A 17,284-nucleotide genomic window follows, 5' to 3' on the forward strand; every position below is an offset into this window, starting at 1 on the left:
AGAAAAATCAGCTGAGTTTCTAAATCCTCCCAGACAGCCCCAGTTGAATTCTCAAGGCCTTGCTGGTAGCTTTAAAATATTCTGATTTTATAGGTGGGCATGATCACCAGGTGTTATTCTGATGGGATGAGGCATTAGCTAGTACTCCTGAATCAATGATGAAACATATTATTAGCCATTGTGCATATATATGCATTTAAAAACACATGGGTCATTTCTTTTGGGAAAAAAAATTAGTGGACCTGATATCAGTGGATACCCAAAGCAAAGAACGGGAAATAGAAACCTACAAGAGAGTTCAGATGATTGAATCTGCCTACAAAGAATCAGCAATTTATCGCAAAACCTTGGAGAATATTGAAAGAACAAAACACCTGAAAACATTACCAATGGTTCCTTTCAAAACCAAAGATTCTCCTGGAGCTCTCTCTAAACTGGGTGTTCTCTTGAGGTAAGAGCTCCACCCCGTTTTAGGTGGTTAGACATTCACCAATAAAAGAAAAAGAATTAAAACAGGGTTGTTTGGCTTTCAGGAGAGTGACGAGGAACTTAATGAGAAATAAGCTGGCGGTGATGATGCGTCTCGTTCAGAATCTGATCATGGGTTTGTTCCTCATCTTCTATCTTCTGCGGGTCCAGAACGATGTGCTGAAGGGTGCTGTCCAGGACCGCGTGGGGCTCCTATACCAGCTTGTGGGTGCCACCCCATACACAGGCATGCTCAACGCTGTGAATCTGTGTGAGTGCCCATGCCCAGGAGGTGCACCCCGGGGGCGGGGAGGGCACTTCCTCTCTTCCTGATTATCTCCCTTCTCCAGCCGGCATCTTGCAAGACTCCGTCATTATAAGAGTACTTTGCTGAGCTAAACTTGGCCTTCTCCAGATTCTCTCCCTGCGGAAGGGTTAACTACTGAGTTACTAACATCTTCGTGTGAATTAGTTCACCAAGTAGATCTCCCTGAGGGTCTAAGGATCCAGGGAAACCTGGAGTTAGGAGCTGCTGATGGGGCAGGGTTTGGGAAGGGTTTTTTAAAAGATCATTCTTGGTATTCCTATCTTCGCCATTAGGATGTGCAGCCCCTGGGGGCCCAGATACCTGCCAACTTTGCACTATTCTTTTTGGAACCAATTTTAGGACAGCTAGCACCTAATTTTCAAACTCTGTGAGAATCCAGAAGCAATCCCTAGTTGCCTGATGTTCTGTGCCAAGACCCTGCACAAAAAGAGGACAAACTACCTCACATCATTCATGGCCCTTTTGCACATGTGTTCTTTAATTTGTGACAACGCTCCCCTGACTTTAGAGAGAAGGAAATAAATTTTGACAGCTTTTGCAACCATACTGTAATTCAGATAAAGAGTTCTGTGGTGGGAAGTATTTACAGTTCTATGGATAGCAGGTTCCCTCTTTCCATGACTAGGGAGCCCCAGCTGGTCCCCACCACCCAGCCCTGACAGAACCCAAGTTCAGTTTGGGCTAGCCCTCCTTCCCTTAGCTGTGTGGTGACCGGCTATTCTGAAACCTGCCTTCTGTGCCCGGTTCCTGTGCTGCGAGCTGTCAGCGACCAGGAGAGCCAAGACGGCTTATACCAGAAGTGGCAGATGCTGCTGGCCCACGTGCTGCACGTGCTCCCCTTCAGTGTCCTTGCCACCGTGATATTCAGCAGTGTGTGCTACTGGTAAGGGGGTGTTCAGAGGTGTTCAGTCCTCCTGGCAAGTTCCAGATGGCCAGTGGGACTGATGGAGGGGAGCTCCAGGGTGAACAACTCCCTCTTGGCCCTGGAGGTCTGTCTTTGCCCATCAATGCCCAGTACCATGTCCTGTGCTTCCGGACAAATAAAAGAACCCAGCCGGGGCCACATGGGACCTGAGAGCAGACCCGCAGGACTACATGGTGCCAGGGACTGGCATGTCTCACATACTCTGCAGGGTCTGGGCAGGGAAGATTGCCCTGAAGTCGTTGGGATCCAGGTGCAGAGGCAGCAAGGAGCTGCCGAATCTCAATGGAGCATGGCTTCTGGGCTCCTGTCAGCTGGAGCGGCAACCCGCCTGTGACATCACGGTCGGGCTGGCGTGAGGGGGCTTGAGCAATGGGAGAGGGGCTGCGGGAAGAGGCACTGGGGCACCACGAAGCATCCCTGATGCTCTTAGGTTTTGAGCGATGGTGTATAGACAGTGCTGCTTTTTGTCTCTTAGAGCTTTTCAAAAATATAAATCCGAAAACGTGTACTTATCTGCATGATCTGTCACCATAGGGAGAAGTAGCTTCCCTAATTCCCATGACTTTCCCCTAAGATGGGGGTAGTACCTGGTATTCTGTGACTCTAGTAGTGCAGTGGCGCCCAGCTTGTCGTCCAAAGAGAACTTCAGGCAGTGCTTGGGATGCTGTCTTTCTTCAGGCTGTGGGATTCATGAGCAGGTGCTCCTGACATAGCCAATATACAGACCCATGGCACATGATATGAATAATTATTATGAACTGAGTAATACATAAGTAAAAGACAAACCAGGGTCTAGTAAGTTTGAGCTCCCAGATGAAGAGTGGGAAGGTCTTGGTGTAGGTGATTAGAAGTTGGTATCATTCTGGAGAGTGACAGAGGCAGAACCACTTACTCCGAGTAAGCAGGGGGGTGGGCTCCCCACTGAGGGCGATGGCAATCATCACCTGTAAAGGTGGTGCTATAATCATCCTTGTTTGTAAAGGAGCAAACTGAAGTACAGATGGGGTAAGTATCTTCCCCATCTCACATCCATTATCCCAGTTAATTACAAAGGAGAACAAGAGCCCATTTGGTTGAGAGAACAACTTGAGAGATGAGCATCATTCCAATGGATAGAAAAGGGAGCAAGGGCATAAGTTCAGGAGCAAAAACACGTAAGACCTTTCCAGAGAAAAGGTTCAGTTGTACTGTGGAAATGAAGGATTGGAAGCAGTAGTGAAGGATATGACTGGCCCCTCCAGTGGGGGAGGTGTGGAATGCCAGGCTAAGGGGCTGAAGTGGACTTGATAATGGGACATAGGGGATTTTGAACCAGGGAGTGGCCCATCTGTGTTGGACTCTGGAGGGTGAGGCTGGCACACCTTGGCAGCAGACTGGAGTTAGGGCAGAGACAGCGGACAGCCTAGTGAGGAGCCTTGGCAACAGTCTGTGGGAAAGGCAGAGGCCCAAACGGAGAGAGCAGCAGTGGCAACAAAAGGGGGGGATCGCTTTGAAATGCTGGGGAAGTAGAATCGAATGGGCTCAGAAACTGAGGGGATTTGTTGGTGGTAAAGTCACGGATGATGCCTGAGTTTTCCACCTAAGGGAGTGGGGTGGTGACAACATCATTATCAGGTTTGCCAGGAAAGAGAATGGATTTGAACACGTTGCATCTAGCATGCTACAGGACACCCGACTGGACATGTCAATCTGAGGTTTGAGTGGTGGGTTGCAGCAGAAAGAAAAAGAGGAGTGAGAGGGTAAAGGCCTGGGAATGGATTTTATAGGAGAGAGTACTGGAAGGGGAGGAAGCAGTCTGAGTGTAAACCTCAGGAGGCACATTCGGAGGGTGGGAAGAGGAAAGCGATCCAATGGCAGAAGCAGAGGTGGTGGTCAGACAGGGAGAAGGAGAAGCAGAACCAGGCAGCATCAGAGAAGCTGGGGGAGGAGAGCATTTCAAGGAGGTCTAGTATATCCATTCATATTGCAGAGCTTCACAGAGATGAGGCATCAGATTAGGAGGTCTTTGGCAGTCTTCCCAAAAGGAGCTTCAGTAGAGTGGTGGGGTGCAAGTCAGATTCACAAGGGAACAAGTAAGGAGGGAGAGGGAAGAAGCAGATGCTGCTTGAGAAGCTTGGCGGTATAGGGTAGGATGACGAGAAGGCAACGGCTCACATGGTTCTCAGGCTCAGGGAATGGATGTTTTAGGATATGGTAAATAAGACCGTCAGGAAAAACCATTAGATTGAGAGTTGATGAAACTATAGCAAAAGAGAATAATTCACAGATCAAGTTTCCAGGGTAGTGCAGGGTAGGGATAGGTGAATCAGGATAACATAAAATCAAGGAGCAAGTAGGTAGGATCCACTTGGCAAAGACAGGGGGAAAAGAGAGAGCGAGAGAGAGAATGAGCACAAGACATGGAAGATGAAAAGTTAGGGAAGATAAAGATAGTGAGAAATTCATAAAATGGGAAATGAATCCATCTACTGAGCACTGGGGAGAGAGTTTGACATTGGGGAGAGGGTAATTTAAAGTAGAGGTATATATTAGACATGAGGGACATGCCATTGGAGCCCAATAAGCAATGAGAAAAAATTAGGGGCCTAGGAGTCAGGTGAGGCAGAGTGGATCTGATTAGTACAGTAATATGCTCTGTTCAGCACACCTTCAGGGAGAGAACTTAAGTGAAAGAACAGGGCTCCCAAGGTGTGGGGATTGGTAAAAGCAAGGAATAGCAGAAGGGGTAAGGACCTGAGGCAGCTTGGGGTTTGGGGAAATAGGAGACAGGAGGGACGCCATGATCAGAGAGAGCACTTTCAGAATCTGAAATCTTGGGAAAGAGGAAGAGTTCTGAGTAACATTTAAGTTCAAGATTTGGTGAATGATGAAGATTAGGTGGGTGGAACCACTGGAACTGATCAGGTTACCTAATTAGGAGGCACTGATGTTGATGACTGATCAGGAAGGTTAAAAAGACCTTGAGGATAATGATAGTGGACAGGAATGCTGACCATGGTCCAGATGCTCTAAAATCATCAAAGGTGAGAGAATGTTATAAAAGCCACAAAGGATTGCACTGGGAAAGAGAATTAATAGTACAAGCAAACTTCATGATTTGTATAAGAGGAAAGATAGATGGCCTTGGAGAGTGGTCAGGAGCTTTGCATAGAAGACATGCCAGCTCCCTTTTCCTTACTCTACAAATGGAAGAAAGAGCAACCATGTCTAACGGTTGTTGAGGACATGCTATCACCAGGGAAGTGTATTTAGTGGAAGGAATATAAGAGTTAAGGGGCATGGATGTAGGGAGGTCTGTTTACAAGAAAATGAAGATCAAATCAGTGGAAGGGGCTGGTAGAATAAAAGACAAGAATGGAATGGAACAGACCTGGGAGGGCTAATTCACCAGAGGATGGCGGCAGTGAAGGGTTTACACGCTGGCAGCAACCCCACATAACGGGGATGGAGGAGCAGAGAAGCAGGCTGAGTGAGCCCTTAGCACTGGGGGAGTAGGCTAGCTAGGGTAGGGGCAGTGCCAGCTAGGCAGAACGTGGTTATTTATGGAGAAGCCTGGCGAGTTCAACCACTCTACTAATTGCCCCGGTTGTGACCACTGTTCAAGCGTTAATATTTTTTTTTAATCTTTTTTCTTTTTAAAGATTTTATTTATTTATTTGACAGAGAGACAGCGAGAGAGGGAACACAAGCAGGGGGAGTGGGAGAGGGAGAAGCAGGCTTCCCGCCGAGCAGAGAGCCCATGCGGGGCTCGATCCCAGGACCCTGGGATCATGACCTGAGCCGAAGGCAGACGCTTAACGACTGAGCCATCTAGGCGCCCCAAGCGTTAATATTTTCCTCTGAGAACTGAAGGAACTGTAAAAGCGAAAAGGTGGCACACTAAATTGGAGCCAACAGAAACAATCTGTGCTAATGAATGGTCTCAAAGTTTGGCTCTGTTCCAAAAAGGCCTTTCAAAGGGGAGTTGGGCTTACCCTGCAAACTCTTCCCACCCACTGACCACCATGGACTTATTCATAGAAGGCACGTGTGGTATTTTTCTTAAATAATCCTTGGAAAGGAAACTAAAGACCTTATGTTTTTCTAGGACTCTGGGCTTATATCCTGAGGTTGCCAGATTTGGATATTTCTCTGCTGCTGTCTTGGCCCCCCACTTAATTGGTGAATTTCTAACTCTTGTGCTACTTGGTATGGTCCAAAACCCAAATGTGGTCAACAGCATAGTGGCTCTGCTCTGCATTGCTGGGATACTTGTGGGATCTGGATTAGTAAGGTAAGATACGACAATTCAAAGGATTTTCATTGATGATTTGTGGTTAATGATCACTCGGTAACAAATTAAAAGAGAAATTGCAGAGGAGAGCTATGTGATCCTGGCTAAAGGTATGTATTACCTTATGGTCTGGAGTGTTTCTAGTGCTTGCTTATCATTATTTAGATCTGTTAACCATTTGTTCAGTAAAATGTCTTCACACTGAAAATCAGGAAATGACAATTTAGGCATGTTATTCATATGATTCACATGTAGTAACAAGAGGAGGAAAACCAATCCATCCTCTGGAAAAACAGCCTATTATTACAAGGTAAATAGCATGCATTTAATTCATTCCTGCCCTGGCACTGTGGAGTGTCTCTATTCTGGTTCTCAATTCCCAGTTTTTTTTAGGAAGTAAGAACAGTCAGATAAGAGCTCGCATGATAAAAGACTGACCAAGAAAATATCAGGACTGGAAGGACAACACACACTAAATGTTAACCGTAATTATCTATGGGTAATAATTGATTTTAATTTTTTCTTTGTATTTTCCTTTGTTTTGTGAATTTTTATAATAAAGCACTTTATAAGCAAGAAAAAACATATATATACACACACATACATATATTTTAAAAAAGCAGTAGCTGAAAGGGTGGAAAATTTTAGAAGGGTGACAGTGGTCGCAGGCAGGTGATGTGAGCGGGATCTAGAAGTACTCTATGGGTCCCTGAGGAAATGTGAAGGTGGCTGGTTCTTTGATTTAAAAAAGCTCCAGCGCATCCGCTATATGTAATTATATTTATATATTTAATTATTTAACTCTCAGAGCAATCCATGTTCGGGTAAGAAAACTCAGCTTGGACTTGACTTTGCTATAGTCAAGCCACTGTGAAGACCCAGGCCGCACGCAGCTCCCTGGAAAGAGGACTGACCCAAGAGTCAGAGACTTCCTCTACCACTTATCTGCCACATGACCACAGGCAAATCACTTTTCTATCTCAATTAGTTTCCTCATTTATAAAATGGAGCTCGTGATCTCAGCCCCACCTGCCTCAAGGGAACAGGAGAAGCAAATGAGATAATCAACAGGAAAGCACTTCATAAGCTGTAGTGAGTTATATAAGGGTGAAATATTATAAAGCAAAGTGAGCTGGTTTTGATCAGTTAAGGAGGACTATGTTTATGACGCCGTTATTACATTGTATTTGTGTTGCTTAAGTGATTGTTAGCATCTATAAAAAATGCACAGATCAAATCAAGCCAGCAAGGTACAGATCCAGCGTTGGGCAGGATCTCCTCTTGAATGTTTGAATCATTACCTGGCACTATTTTGTATATTTGGTTTGTAGAAAAAGGGGATTCATTGTTCTGAAAAAAGAGGCAGTGGCCCGCATTACCAAAGGCTCCTGGGTTTTTTGCAAAACCTCAACATCCAGGCTTCACCTGGATTCCACTCCCATCACTGAATTGAAACTCTTCTCTTCAGGGGCCAGCCACATCAACCTCCCAGTCATAAAGTTCACATTCTTCCCTCAAGTCATCGCCTTTCCTGACTGCCTGCCTGCAACATTTGCATTTTTGGCTGCCTCCTCCTTTAAACACAAACAGAAATAGCTTTGTTCTTTTTACTTACAAAATAATGCAAGTTCTTTGGGGGAGAAACTGTACACAATACAGAAGTGTATAAGGAAGAAAGTAAAAGTTACTGAAGTCTCACAACCTTCAGTTAAATTTTGTTGTGTATCTTGCTAGACTCAATCTTTTTTTTTTTTTTTAAGATTTTATTTATTTATTTGACAGACACACAGCGAGAGAGGGAACACAAGCAGGGGGAGTGGGAGAAGGAGAAGCAGGCTTCCTGTGGAGCAGGGAGCCCAATACGGGGCTCGATCCCAGGATCCTGGGATCATGACCTGAGCCGAAGGCAGCCACTTAACGACTGAGTCACCCAGGCGCCCCTCTTACGTAATCTTTAATGAAAATGAGATTGTACTATTGTGAAGGAGTTAAGTATGCATCTAACGATATAATGTGGACAGTCCCGTGTCAATAAATTTAGATCTATGGTTCCTTCCACTCTGAAATACTCCCAGGATTTCTATGACGTAGCCTTATTGTCCCCCCGTGTCTTTCACAGACCTGTTTGTGTCCCTTTGCCACCCGCACGAAGCCTGCCTGCTGTTCCCTTGGCTAGCTCAGCTCTCTCTGAAAGCCCGTCATAGGCTGCTTCTGTTGCAGCCTTCCTTTCAAAGGATGGCAGCCTCTGGAGGCCAGTAGCTGTGCCTCATTCGCCATTACAGTTCTTCTCAGTGGCTGGCCCACAGCCTTGAACCAAATAGGTTTGCAGAAAATGTGTGCTGAATCGAGTGAATGAATGACAGCTCTCTCTCCCGGGACTGCCCTCACACTGGAACAGTCACCATCTTCTTTGGGTTTCTTCTTTGCTGTCAAACCACAAATGCATGTGGAGCCTCTACGTGCAGTATTCCACCCTGTGTGGTGCACTACAAGATAAAGGCACATGGTTCCTACCTCAAGGAGGTAACTTTCTGGCCAGCCAGGCAGCCAGCCTCTCGTGGCCATCATCCTGTAGCAGGCCTTTGTCATCTTATACTTGAACTACTGCTGTCACCGTGTCCCTTTTGCTTTTCTGCTTTTCCTAATCTGCCCTTATTATGGTCCCTCTACTTGCTGGTGCCACATTAATTTTCTTAGAACACTGATTTTATGGTCTTTCAACATCAACCCACTGCAAGGGTCCAAAACAGCAGGTTCTTGGCTGTCATTCCAAACTCAGCTTCAGATCCTCTGTTCCAGCCCTTCTGGCCCATTCAGTCCCATATGCAGTCCTTGACATGCCTGTGCTCATACTGTCCTTCCTTCCTAGAATGTCCTTCCTCTTCCCTCCTTCTTCCCCAGGTTCCTACCTATCCTTTCCAATTAGCAGCCTCTCAGTGGGCGGATTGAATTTTGTGCCTTAGAACATTGCCAATAACTGAAAGTCATGGGGTTTGGGGGTCACATGGGAATAGGTAAAAACCATAAATACTAAGTACAAGAATGTCATGGACATGTGGTGCTGGATTATTATACTTGGCACAAATCGTTTACCACTGTGTATTTTTATAGTCTTAAGGATATATATTCTATGTCCCCAATTACATTGTGAGTTCTCTAGGGGTAGGACACTTCTTTTGAATTCCTCAAGCACTTAGAACTAGTGCCTCACAAATAGAAAGAATTTAATACATATTTGTTGATTTATAGAAGTTATATAGTGGACAGAGGAGGCCATAAGGTCAGCAAAAAGACTGAAGAGGGGACAGAGTTCATTTTTTTTTTTTTTTTTTTTAAGATTTTATTTATTTATTTGACACAGAGAGAGCACAAGCAGGCAGCCGGAGAGGGAGAAGCAGGCTTCCCGCGGAGCTGGGAGCCCGACGTGGGGCTCGATCCCAGGACCCCAGGACCATGACCTGAGCCGAAGGCAGCCGCTTAACCGACTGAGCCACCCAGGCGCCCCAGAGTTCATTTTCACAGCAAAAACCTGCTTGCTCTCTCCGTCCTCTCCCCTTGTATCATAGTTAATTCTCACTTCACACACTAGCTCCTTCAAATCTCTGTTTAATCACAAATATCCTCCTCTAAAGTGATGTGTTAGGTGTGTTTTCTTTCATGTTTATATCAGTGGTGCTTATCAAAAAAAATCAGACACCAATCCATCATCAGGGGATTGTTAAATTAAGATTTCTACTATAATGGACCACCGAGCTATAATTAAAAATGATGGAGTGCTATGCTTACTGAGTTGGAAGGCTGCCTGACACATATGTTTGTTTGGTTGAAAAAAAGCAGGTTAGAAAAGAGCATGAAGAGTGTGATTCCACTTAACGTAAAATTTTATAAACACAATACATGTTACACGTATCACCAAAATGTTAACCATAGTTATTTCTGGGCAGTGGTGTATCTTTGTACTTCTCAGTACTGTTTGTTTTTCACAGTGAGCACAATTTTTATAATGAGAGATAAAAACTATATCCAAAATGGGAAACATAAAATGAGAGTTGCCTTTCTTTTCATCTGGTAGGAGCTGTTACCAGGGCCTACTGAATTCCAGCTCACTCTCTTTTTTCTTAGAAACACAGAAGACCTGTCCATTCCTTTTAAAATCTTCAGTTATTTTACATTCCAAAAATATTGTTCGGAGATTCTTATAGTCAATGAGTTCTATGGACAGAATTTCACTTGTGGTAAGTACTCTATTTTGGAATTTTTTTTTTTTTTTTACATATTACTCTGAGGAAGCAGTTCCCTGAGGGAAATGTATTTTTTAAGTAAAAGCTGTATTTTATAATAGATTTAAAACCTTGTTTTGAAATAAAAGTCTAACAGTTTCTCTCATTTTTAAAATAAAAGTCAAGTTAGTCACCTGTCAAAGGCTAACAGCTTACGACCACTCTGATGTTTTTAGAAAACAGTAGACCTGGGGCACCTGGCTGGCTCAGTGGGAAGAGCATGCAACTCTTGATCTTGGGGTTGTAAGTTTGGGGGTAGAAATTACTTAAATCTTTAAAGAAAAATGATAGACCTAATGTACACCAAGGTAAACTCTAGTTCCAGTATACTCTGGGTAGAATCAGTTTCTTTTAAGATTTTATTTATTTGAGAGAGAGCGCATGCTTGCATGCGAGTGGGGGGTGGGCAGAAGGAGAGAACCTAGAGCAGACTGAGCGCAGAGCCATACACGGGGCTCAACCCCAAGATCGTGAGATAAAGACCTGAGCTGAAACCAAGAGTCGGATGCTTAACCGACTGAGCCACCCAGGCACCTAGAATCAGTTTCTGTACATAGTGAACAGAACAGGTTGAAGCAGGTTGCAGTGGCTTCTTGTTCCCTAAAAATGTATGTAGTATATAGCTGAGTAAAGCCACTTTTGGCAAAAGTCTGTTCCCCAATCCCATGAGAGGCAGTGGGAGTATAACAAGGTCCTTCTGGCCATGAAAATTCCAAGCCACTTCACAAAGGCAACTAAAGAACAAGAACAGGGCAGAATTTAGTAGTTCTAAATATTTTTAGGTGGTAATAGCAGTAACCTTAGGATATTCAGTACTAGATGATCATAAGTGATCATGATTTTTATCAGTACTATGGTAATGAGTTTATACTCCAAATGGAAACCCATTTTTTTTTTTTAAGATTTTATTTATTTGATAGAGACACAGCGAGAGAGGAACACAAGCAGGGGGAGTGGGAGAGGGAGAAGCAGGCTTCCCGCTGAGCAGAGAGCCCGATGTGGGACTCCATCCCAGGACCCTGGGATCATGACCTGAGCTGAAGGCAGACGCTTAATGACTGAGCCACCCAGGCACCCCGAAACAAACCCATTTCCATCTTCAAATGAAGCCAGGATCCAGAACACTCACTATTGTCTCATCTAAAAATGAATTCCAGGGTCTCTTAAATGTCCTGTATCTTTCATGATGAAGGGTACTCAGGGCGCAGTTGGTAAATACTTGATGACAGGACCTGGGAAGCATCATATCTGATACTGTCCATCTTTTCCCTGCAGGCAGCTCACATGGTTCTGTGACAACTAATCCAATGTGCGCCTTCACTCAAGGAATTCAGTTCATTGAGAGAATCTGCCCGGGTGCAACATCCAGATTCACAACAAACTTTCTGACTTTGTATGCCTTTATCCCAGTTCTTGTCATCCTAGGAATAGTTGTTTTTAAAATAAGGGATCATCTCATTAGCAGATAGTAAAGAACATTGCTGCTAAAATGACCTTAAGCCCTAGATGTGCAGGACTACTTTGAATGTCTGAAATAAGAAAGCCACATGTTTCGTGATAGTACATCTTAAGTCTTTTAACTCCATCTGTGCCCCTCAGATCCATGCAGGCTTTGAATGATATTCCGACTTGCAGGGACATGTGCTATTTGGAAACTGTGAGTGAGCTGGTCCAAAAATGTAAATAGTAATAATTCATAAACTTATGGGAGACTAGTGTGACTGTTTTCTTTGTTCTAGACACAGAAAAATAGGTCAGTTAAAAAATGTTTACAGGGCACCTGGCTGGCTCTGTTGGTGGAGCATGCGACTCTTGATCTCAGGGTTGTGAGTTCGAGCCCCACATTGGGTGTAGAGACTACTTAAATATAAAAAAAAATTTTTTTAAATTATGCTTACAAAATTATGCTTACATTTGATAAAAGATTTGTTAAAAAGAAAATCTGAGTGGTTATTGACTGTAAGTAACAAAAAAAGAGTTGTGGGTTTGAGTGAAGCAAAGCATCCTGCAAAATTGGGGGATGGGTGGGAATGCTTTATCATTGAAAAACCCACATTTATGTGTACATGTCCACATGAGGGTCTGAGTTACCCAGTCACACTGAAAGGATGTTGGACAGATGCTGGATGATGAAGACCCCTGATACAGAGCACCTGGTGATTTTTTGGGAGATAAAAATGAAAACCTGCGGTAATGGGCTGAACTGAGATCACAGCATACCAGACAGACCTCAGGTAATGTCTTTAAAGATTAGTTTGCTGTTTTTCCATTTTTCACTTAGTTTACTTATAAAATCAAAAGTGAATGTTACTGGATAAAGTGTATGCACTGAGAAATGACATCTTTAAGGCTAGAGAGGAGGGGTTATTTAAGTCCATACAGAAAAGCTGTTCAGCTGACACAGTATTTACACTAAGAAGAACCAGGTTACACACACAAAATTCAGGTTCTTGAATCGTAAAGAGAAAGAATGCTGATAAATATAGAGATACTTGTATTACATATTTTTAGGGATGAAATGATGATGTATATAGATGATTAAAAATGGGTTCTATACTAAATGACTGATTATCTTTCTGACTGATATTCAGGTAATTCACATACAAGTCTGAAAAGACCCTGTCTCAATGTTACCATGGTAACTCTGAGGGAGAACATCTTAGTACATGAACTTGTTCAGTTGCTGTGACCTAACTTGTAAAGAATGATAAATTATAGCGTTTGAAATGTCTCATAGCAGAAAAGATCATTTCATTAAGGAAACCACAGTAAAATTCTATTTCTTAGAACTGTATTTAAGGATCTGGAGACATTGGCAAATTACCAGAATAGTATTGTCAATTTTTATAAAAGGTCTCTGACACTGATGATTATGGTGTAATAGTTACATAATGCCTTACAGATTATATATGTCACATCAGTTATAGACAGTTCTGCAGATGATAATCTATTAAAGTAGTTCAAAGAGAGTCCCACAGGAACCTCTTTTGAAATCGTTGATTTCAACTTACTAAAGATATGGGTGTGCACTGTAAGTGGAAACATTTCTACTATTCATATGCAGATGAATTTCATTCTAGCTCGGAAACATTTGGAAAATTGACATAGCACGTGACTTCAAGCTATTAAATGTTAGTGATACCATCTTAGAAAAACAATGACTTTCAACATGTGATAGTCTGTCTCAAGTCAAAAAATGGACAGTGATGTGTAAGACAATCAAATTATATAACAGAAATTTCTGTTACTACTGTGGAATAGGCTGTTTCTTTGCCAGTCAGTGGATGTTTCTGAGATTATAACGTTCAATATTAATTTAAAGGGAGCACTTTCTCCACGGCACTTGGGCAGGGTGCCTGTCTGCACCTAAGACTGAGGGTCTTTGGAAACATGCTGAAACTCCTGTTGTCAAGAGTGCTGGAATCACATGGACTGCAAGTAGTTTATGAAGTCTTTTTTTTTCCCTGAAATTATGTCCCACATTTTTTTTTTTTTTTTTTAAAGATTTTATTTATTTGACAGAGAGATAGAGCACAAGTAGGGGGAGCAGTAGAGGGAGAGGGAGAAGCAGACTCCCCGCAGAGCAGGGAGCCTGATGTGGGGCTCGATCCCAGGACCCTGAGATCATGACCTGAGCCGAAGGCAGACGCTTAACGACTGAGCCACCCAGGTGCCCCAAGTAGTTTATGAAGTCTTACTACTTCATTGCAGTGATCAGGTAGTTTGCTTTCCACTCAGATACCACTCATCAATTTTGGTGTTCTTGGGTTTAGTAAGTGTGCTTATTTGAAGCTGGGTGTATGGTTTATTAGAGTGAACATATTTTGTAATGGAAATGGAAGAACACAGAAATGACTTTCTTGGTCAATGACAACAATTAGGCTTACTCCAGATTGAACTCGGCTAGCAGGTACACAAATTCATAGGATCGAGAAGGCTTCTTAAAAGCTATTTCCCCTTGGAAATGATCTTTCAATATTACCAATTCATGAAGTTTTGGCTTGCTTATTGATAGAATATATCCTTAAATTTACATGTTCTTCAAAAAGTTATACTGGGCGCCTGGGTGGCTCAGGTGTTAAGCGTCTGCCTTCGGCTCAGTTCGCGCTCTCGGTCCTGAGATCGAATCCCACATAGGGCTCCCTGCTCCGTGGGGAGTCTGCTTCTCCCTCTACCCTTCCCTCTCTCTCTCTCACAGATAAATTACATCTTTAAAAAAAAAAAGTTATATTCAATGGGGCGCCTGGGTGGCTCAGTCGTTAAGCGTCTGCCTTTGCCTCAGGTCATGATAACAGGGTCCTGGGATTGAGCCCCGCATCAGGCTCCCTGCTCAGCGGGAAGCCTGCTTCTCCCTCTCGCACTCCCCCTGCTTGTGTTCCCTCTCTCGCTGTGTTTCTGTCAAATAAATAAAATCTTAAGTTATACTCAAAATAAGTATGTCAGAATCATCAGAGATGCTGATTAAAAATGCAGATTACTGTACCCCATGCCAGACCCACTGATTCAGGATCTCTGGGTGTGGGGACTCAGGAATGTGCATTTTGTTTTATTTTTTCAAAGATTTTATTTGACAGAGGCAGGAGAGGGAACACAAGCAGGGGGAGTGGGAGAGGGAGAAGCAGATTTCTCACTGAGCAAGGAGCCCATTCAGGGCTCAATCCCAGGACCCTGGGATCAATGACCTGAGGCGAAGGCAGACGCTTAAGGACTGAACCACCACCCAGGCGCCCCAGGAATGTGCACTTTAAATAGGTTCTTCAGGTGCTTGTGCCTGTGTTTTAGAGTCAAATAATGGTACCTGTGAAAGTGACCCACCCAAGAACTCCTTCAAGAAGGAATTTGTCTAATATAAATGCTTAAACTCACACTGGTAACTGTTACTAGAGGCTCTTGCTTTCATAGTCCTGAAATGATATAAGCAGAAACTTAAAAATGCTGAACTGAGTATACACTAGTTAAACTTATTAGAGAAAGGTAGAATATTCTTTTTATTTTAAAAAATACTGCATGTAATCTCACAACTTTCTTCCCTTTTAAAAGACTTAAAAGTATCCAGAGAGTTGCACTAATACAACAAATGCCACTTTTCCTTCAACAAATTACACATCTTAGCTTCCTTCACTTATTACCATTATAGCTAATTAATAAAATAAACTTACTTGTATTTGGGAAAGAAAAAATAAATACACTATAGTTAAATTAGGTTCAAGAATCAAACTCAATTTGTTTCCAAGACTTGGAAGAACTTCTTTTGTATTGTTCCAGTTCCTAAAACAAAAATATGTGTTACTTAAGAAAAAAACTTAAAAATTAAACTAGGCACCTTAAAACTGCCTTAGCACTTCTTAGGTATGACAGTACATCCTTTATGGTATTATCATCCTCAAAATTTCTTGACAATTACTCTGTAAATTCTTATAATTAGGATTTATTTTCTAGAAATGTAGAGTCTTCAGAGTTTCTGTGTAGCCTAAATAACACTTAGAAATGCACTTATTAAAGATGAAATTATATAATATACGTACAAATTCTTTTAACTCTTAAAATACATTGTCATACTTCATTTAAAAGTGATATTTTTGTTTCCTGTTCAACTCTTGCCAAAACTGGGTTGAAGTTGTCAAATTATCAATACTTAAAATGTATATATTCTTTTGACCCAGTGATTGTGCCTTTCAAAATGTGTCTCATAGAGTAATAGAGAAGAGCGCAAGGATATAAATAGAAGGATATTCACTGTGTATCCTGGGGCAGGACTGGAAACAACTTGGCTGTCTCTCAGTAAGGACGTTATTAACATCAGCGCTCGTTCACAAGGGCTTCATGGGCAGCCAGCAAAAAATAGTGGTATATGTGCCACAAGAAGAAAAAGGTTGGAGGACGGGATGCCTCCACTTTCTGTTTTATAGACTTCTATATCTTTTGAGGGTTGTTTTTCATAATGAGTATATGTTACTTTTACAATTCATAAAATTCTAATATGGGTGGAAACCCTGCACGAGAAGATTCATATGCAAAGGCATTATCAAAGGGGATTACCTCCTGGCTTCTTACATGTTGTTCAGTGTCTCAATAACTGTACAAAGTATATTATTTCAGATAAGCAGAAAGTGGTTTACTCTGCAAGATAAGGCAATCACTGTTCTTTGGCTAACATAACTGAAGTTCATAGTTGCCATGAAAAGAAAATTCCATTCTCATTTTCAGAAAAATTGTGGATTGTCTCTTTTATACCTATACTCAAGTTACTTAAGTTTAAATGTTAAAAGTTTTAAAACTGAAGACAGACTTTGGAAGAGTTTTTATATAATAACTCCACAGTAGTCTTTGCAGATTGGTTTATTTTCTTAAAATGAAGTTAATTCAGTTCACCAGTCATCTACCACATAGGGTTTCAAAGACTATTAAGTCATAAGGAATAAACAGTAGTTATCTTGCTTTTAATTGGAAGAACTGTATTATTTTTACCGATGATAAGGGTGAGGACATTGCTTTGAGAGTCTTTGCTAAAGATATCTATCTCCCTTCTGCAGAGAGCAAACTGAGAGAAGAAGAGGGCTGGTCACACAGGCCATGTCACAAAGAATGAGTGATGAGTGATGTGATACCGAACTCACCACGACCACTAAACCTTCAATACTCCTGTCATGGGAAGTCAAAATAATATGATTTCATTCTCTAAAGGAAGAGCAAGTAAGAGGAATTTTTTTTCTTTTTTTAAACATTTATTTGACAGAGAGAGCACAAGCAGAGGGAGAAGCAGGCTCCCCGCGGAGCAAGGAGCCCGATGCAGGACTCAATCCCAGGACCCTGGGATCACGACCCAAGCCAAAGGCAGATGCTTAACTAACTGAGCCAAACCAGGCATCCCAAGAGGATTTTCTTTACACTGTAATTCTTCATGGTTGCTTTAGAGAGCCATTTTAAAAGTGAATGCAAAACTAAGAAAGGTTTCCACCTTGCCTCTTAAGAACTTCTAAAGTTTTCAATCGTAAGTGGACCACAGTCTT

At 42.4% G+C, this 17,284-nt stretch overlaps 2 protein-coding genes across 3 annotated transcripts in view; one reads left to right on the forward strand and one right to left on the reverse strand.

Annotated features, from left to right (window-relative positions):
* ABCG5 (ATP binding cassette subfamily G member 5) overlaps positions 1-11,779 on the forward strand; it is a 43,416-nt gene extending 31,637 nt beyond the window's left edge. The window contains 6 exon segments of the mRNA XM_036073711.2: positions 238-451; positions 534-739; positions 1,541-1,679; positions 5,809-5,994; positions 10,117-10,229; positions 11,550-11,779. Of these exon segments, the coding sequence (XP_035929604.1) occupies positions 238-451; positions 534-739; positions 1,541-1,679; positions 5,809-5,994; positions 10,117-10,229; positions 11,550-11,743 (1,052 nt within the window). The 3' untranslated portion in view covers positions 11,744-11,779.
* DYNC2LI1 (dynein cytoplasmic 2 light intermediate chain 1) overlaps positions 11,162-17,284 on the reverse strand; it is a 44,947-nt gene continuing 38,824 nt past the window's right edge. Inside the window, exons 13-14 of one of the 2 annotated variants that reach the window (XM_036073710.2) lie at positions 15,434-15,542; positions 11,162-11,695 (exon numbers count right to left, since the gene is read on the reverse strand). In XM_036073710.2, coding sequence (XP_035929603.2) covers positions 15,480-15,542 — 63 coding nt within the window. In that variant the 3' untranslated portion in view covers positions 11,162-11,695; positions 15,434-15,479. Of the gene's footprint in view, positions 11,696-14,830; positions 15,543-17,284 lie in introns of those variants that run through there. The other variant, XM_078056615.1, reaches the window with a different exon arrangement.

This window comes from Halichoerus grypus, chromosome 10, assembly GCF_964656455.1.
Source record: "Halichoerus grypus chromosome 10, mHalGry1.hap1.1, whole genome shotgun sequence".
In the NCBI taxonomy this organism is placed as follows: Eukaryota; Metazoa; Chordata; class Mammalia; order Carnivora; family Phocidae; genus Halichoerus; species Halichoerus grypus.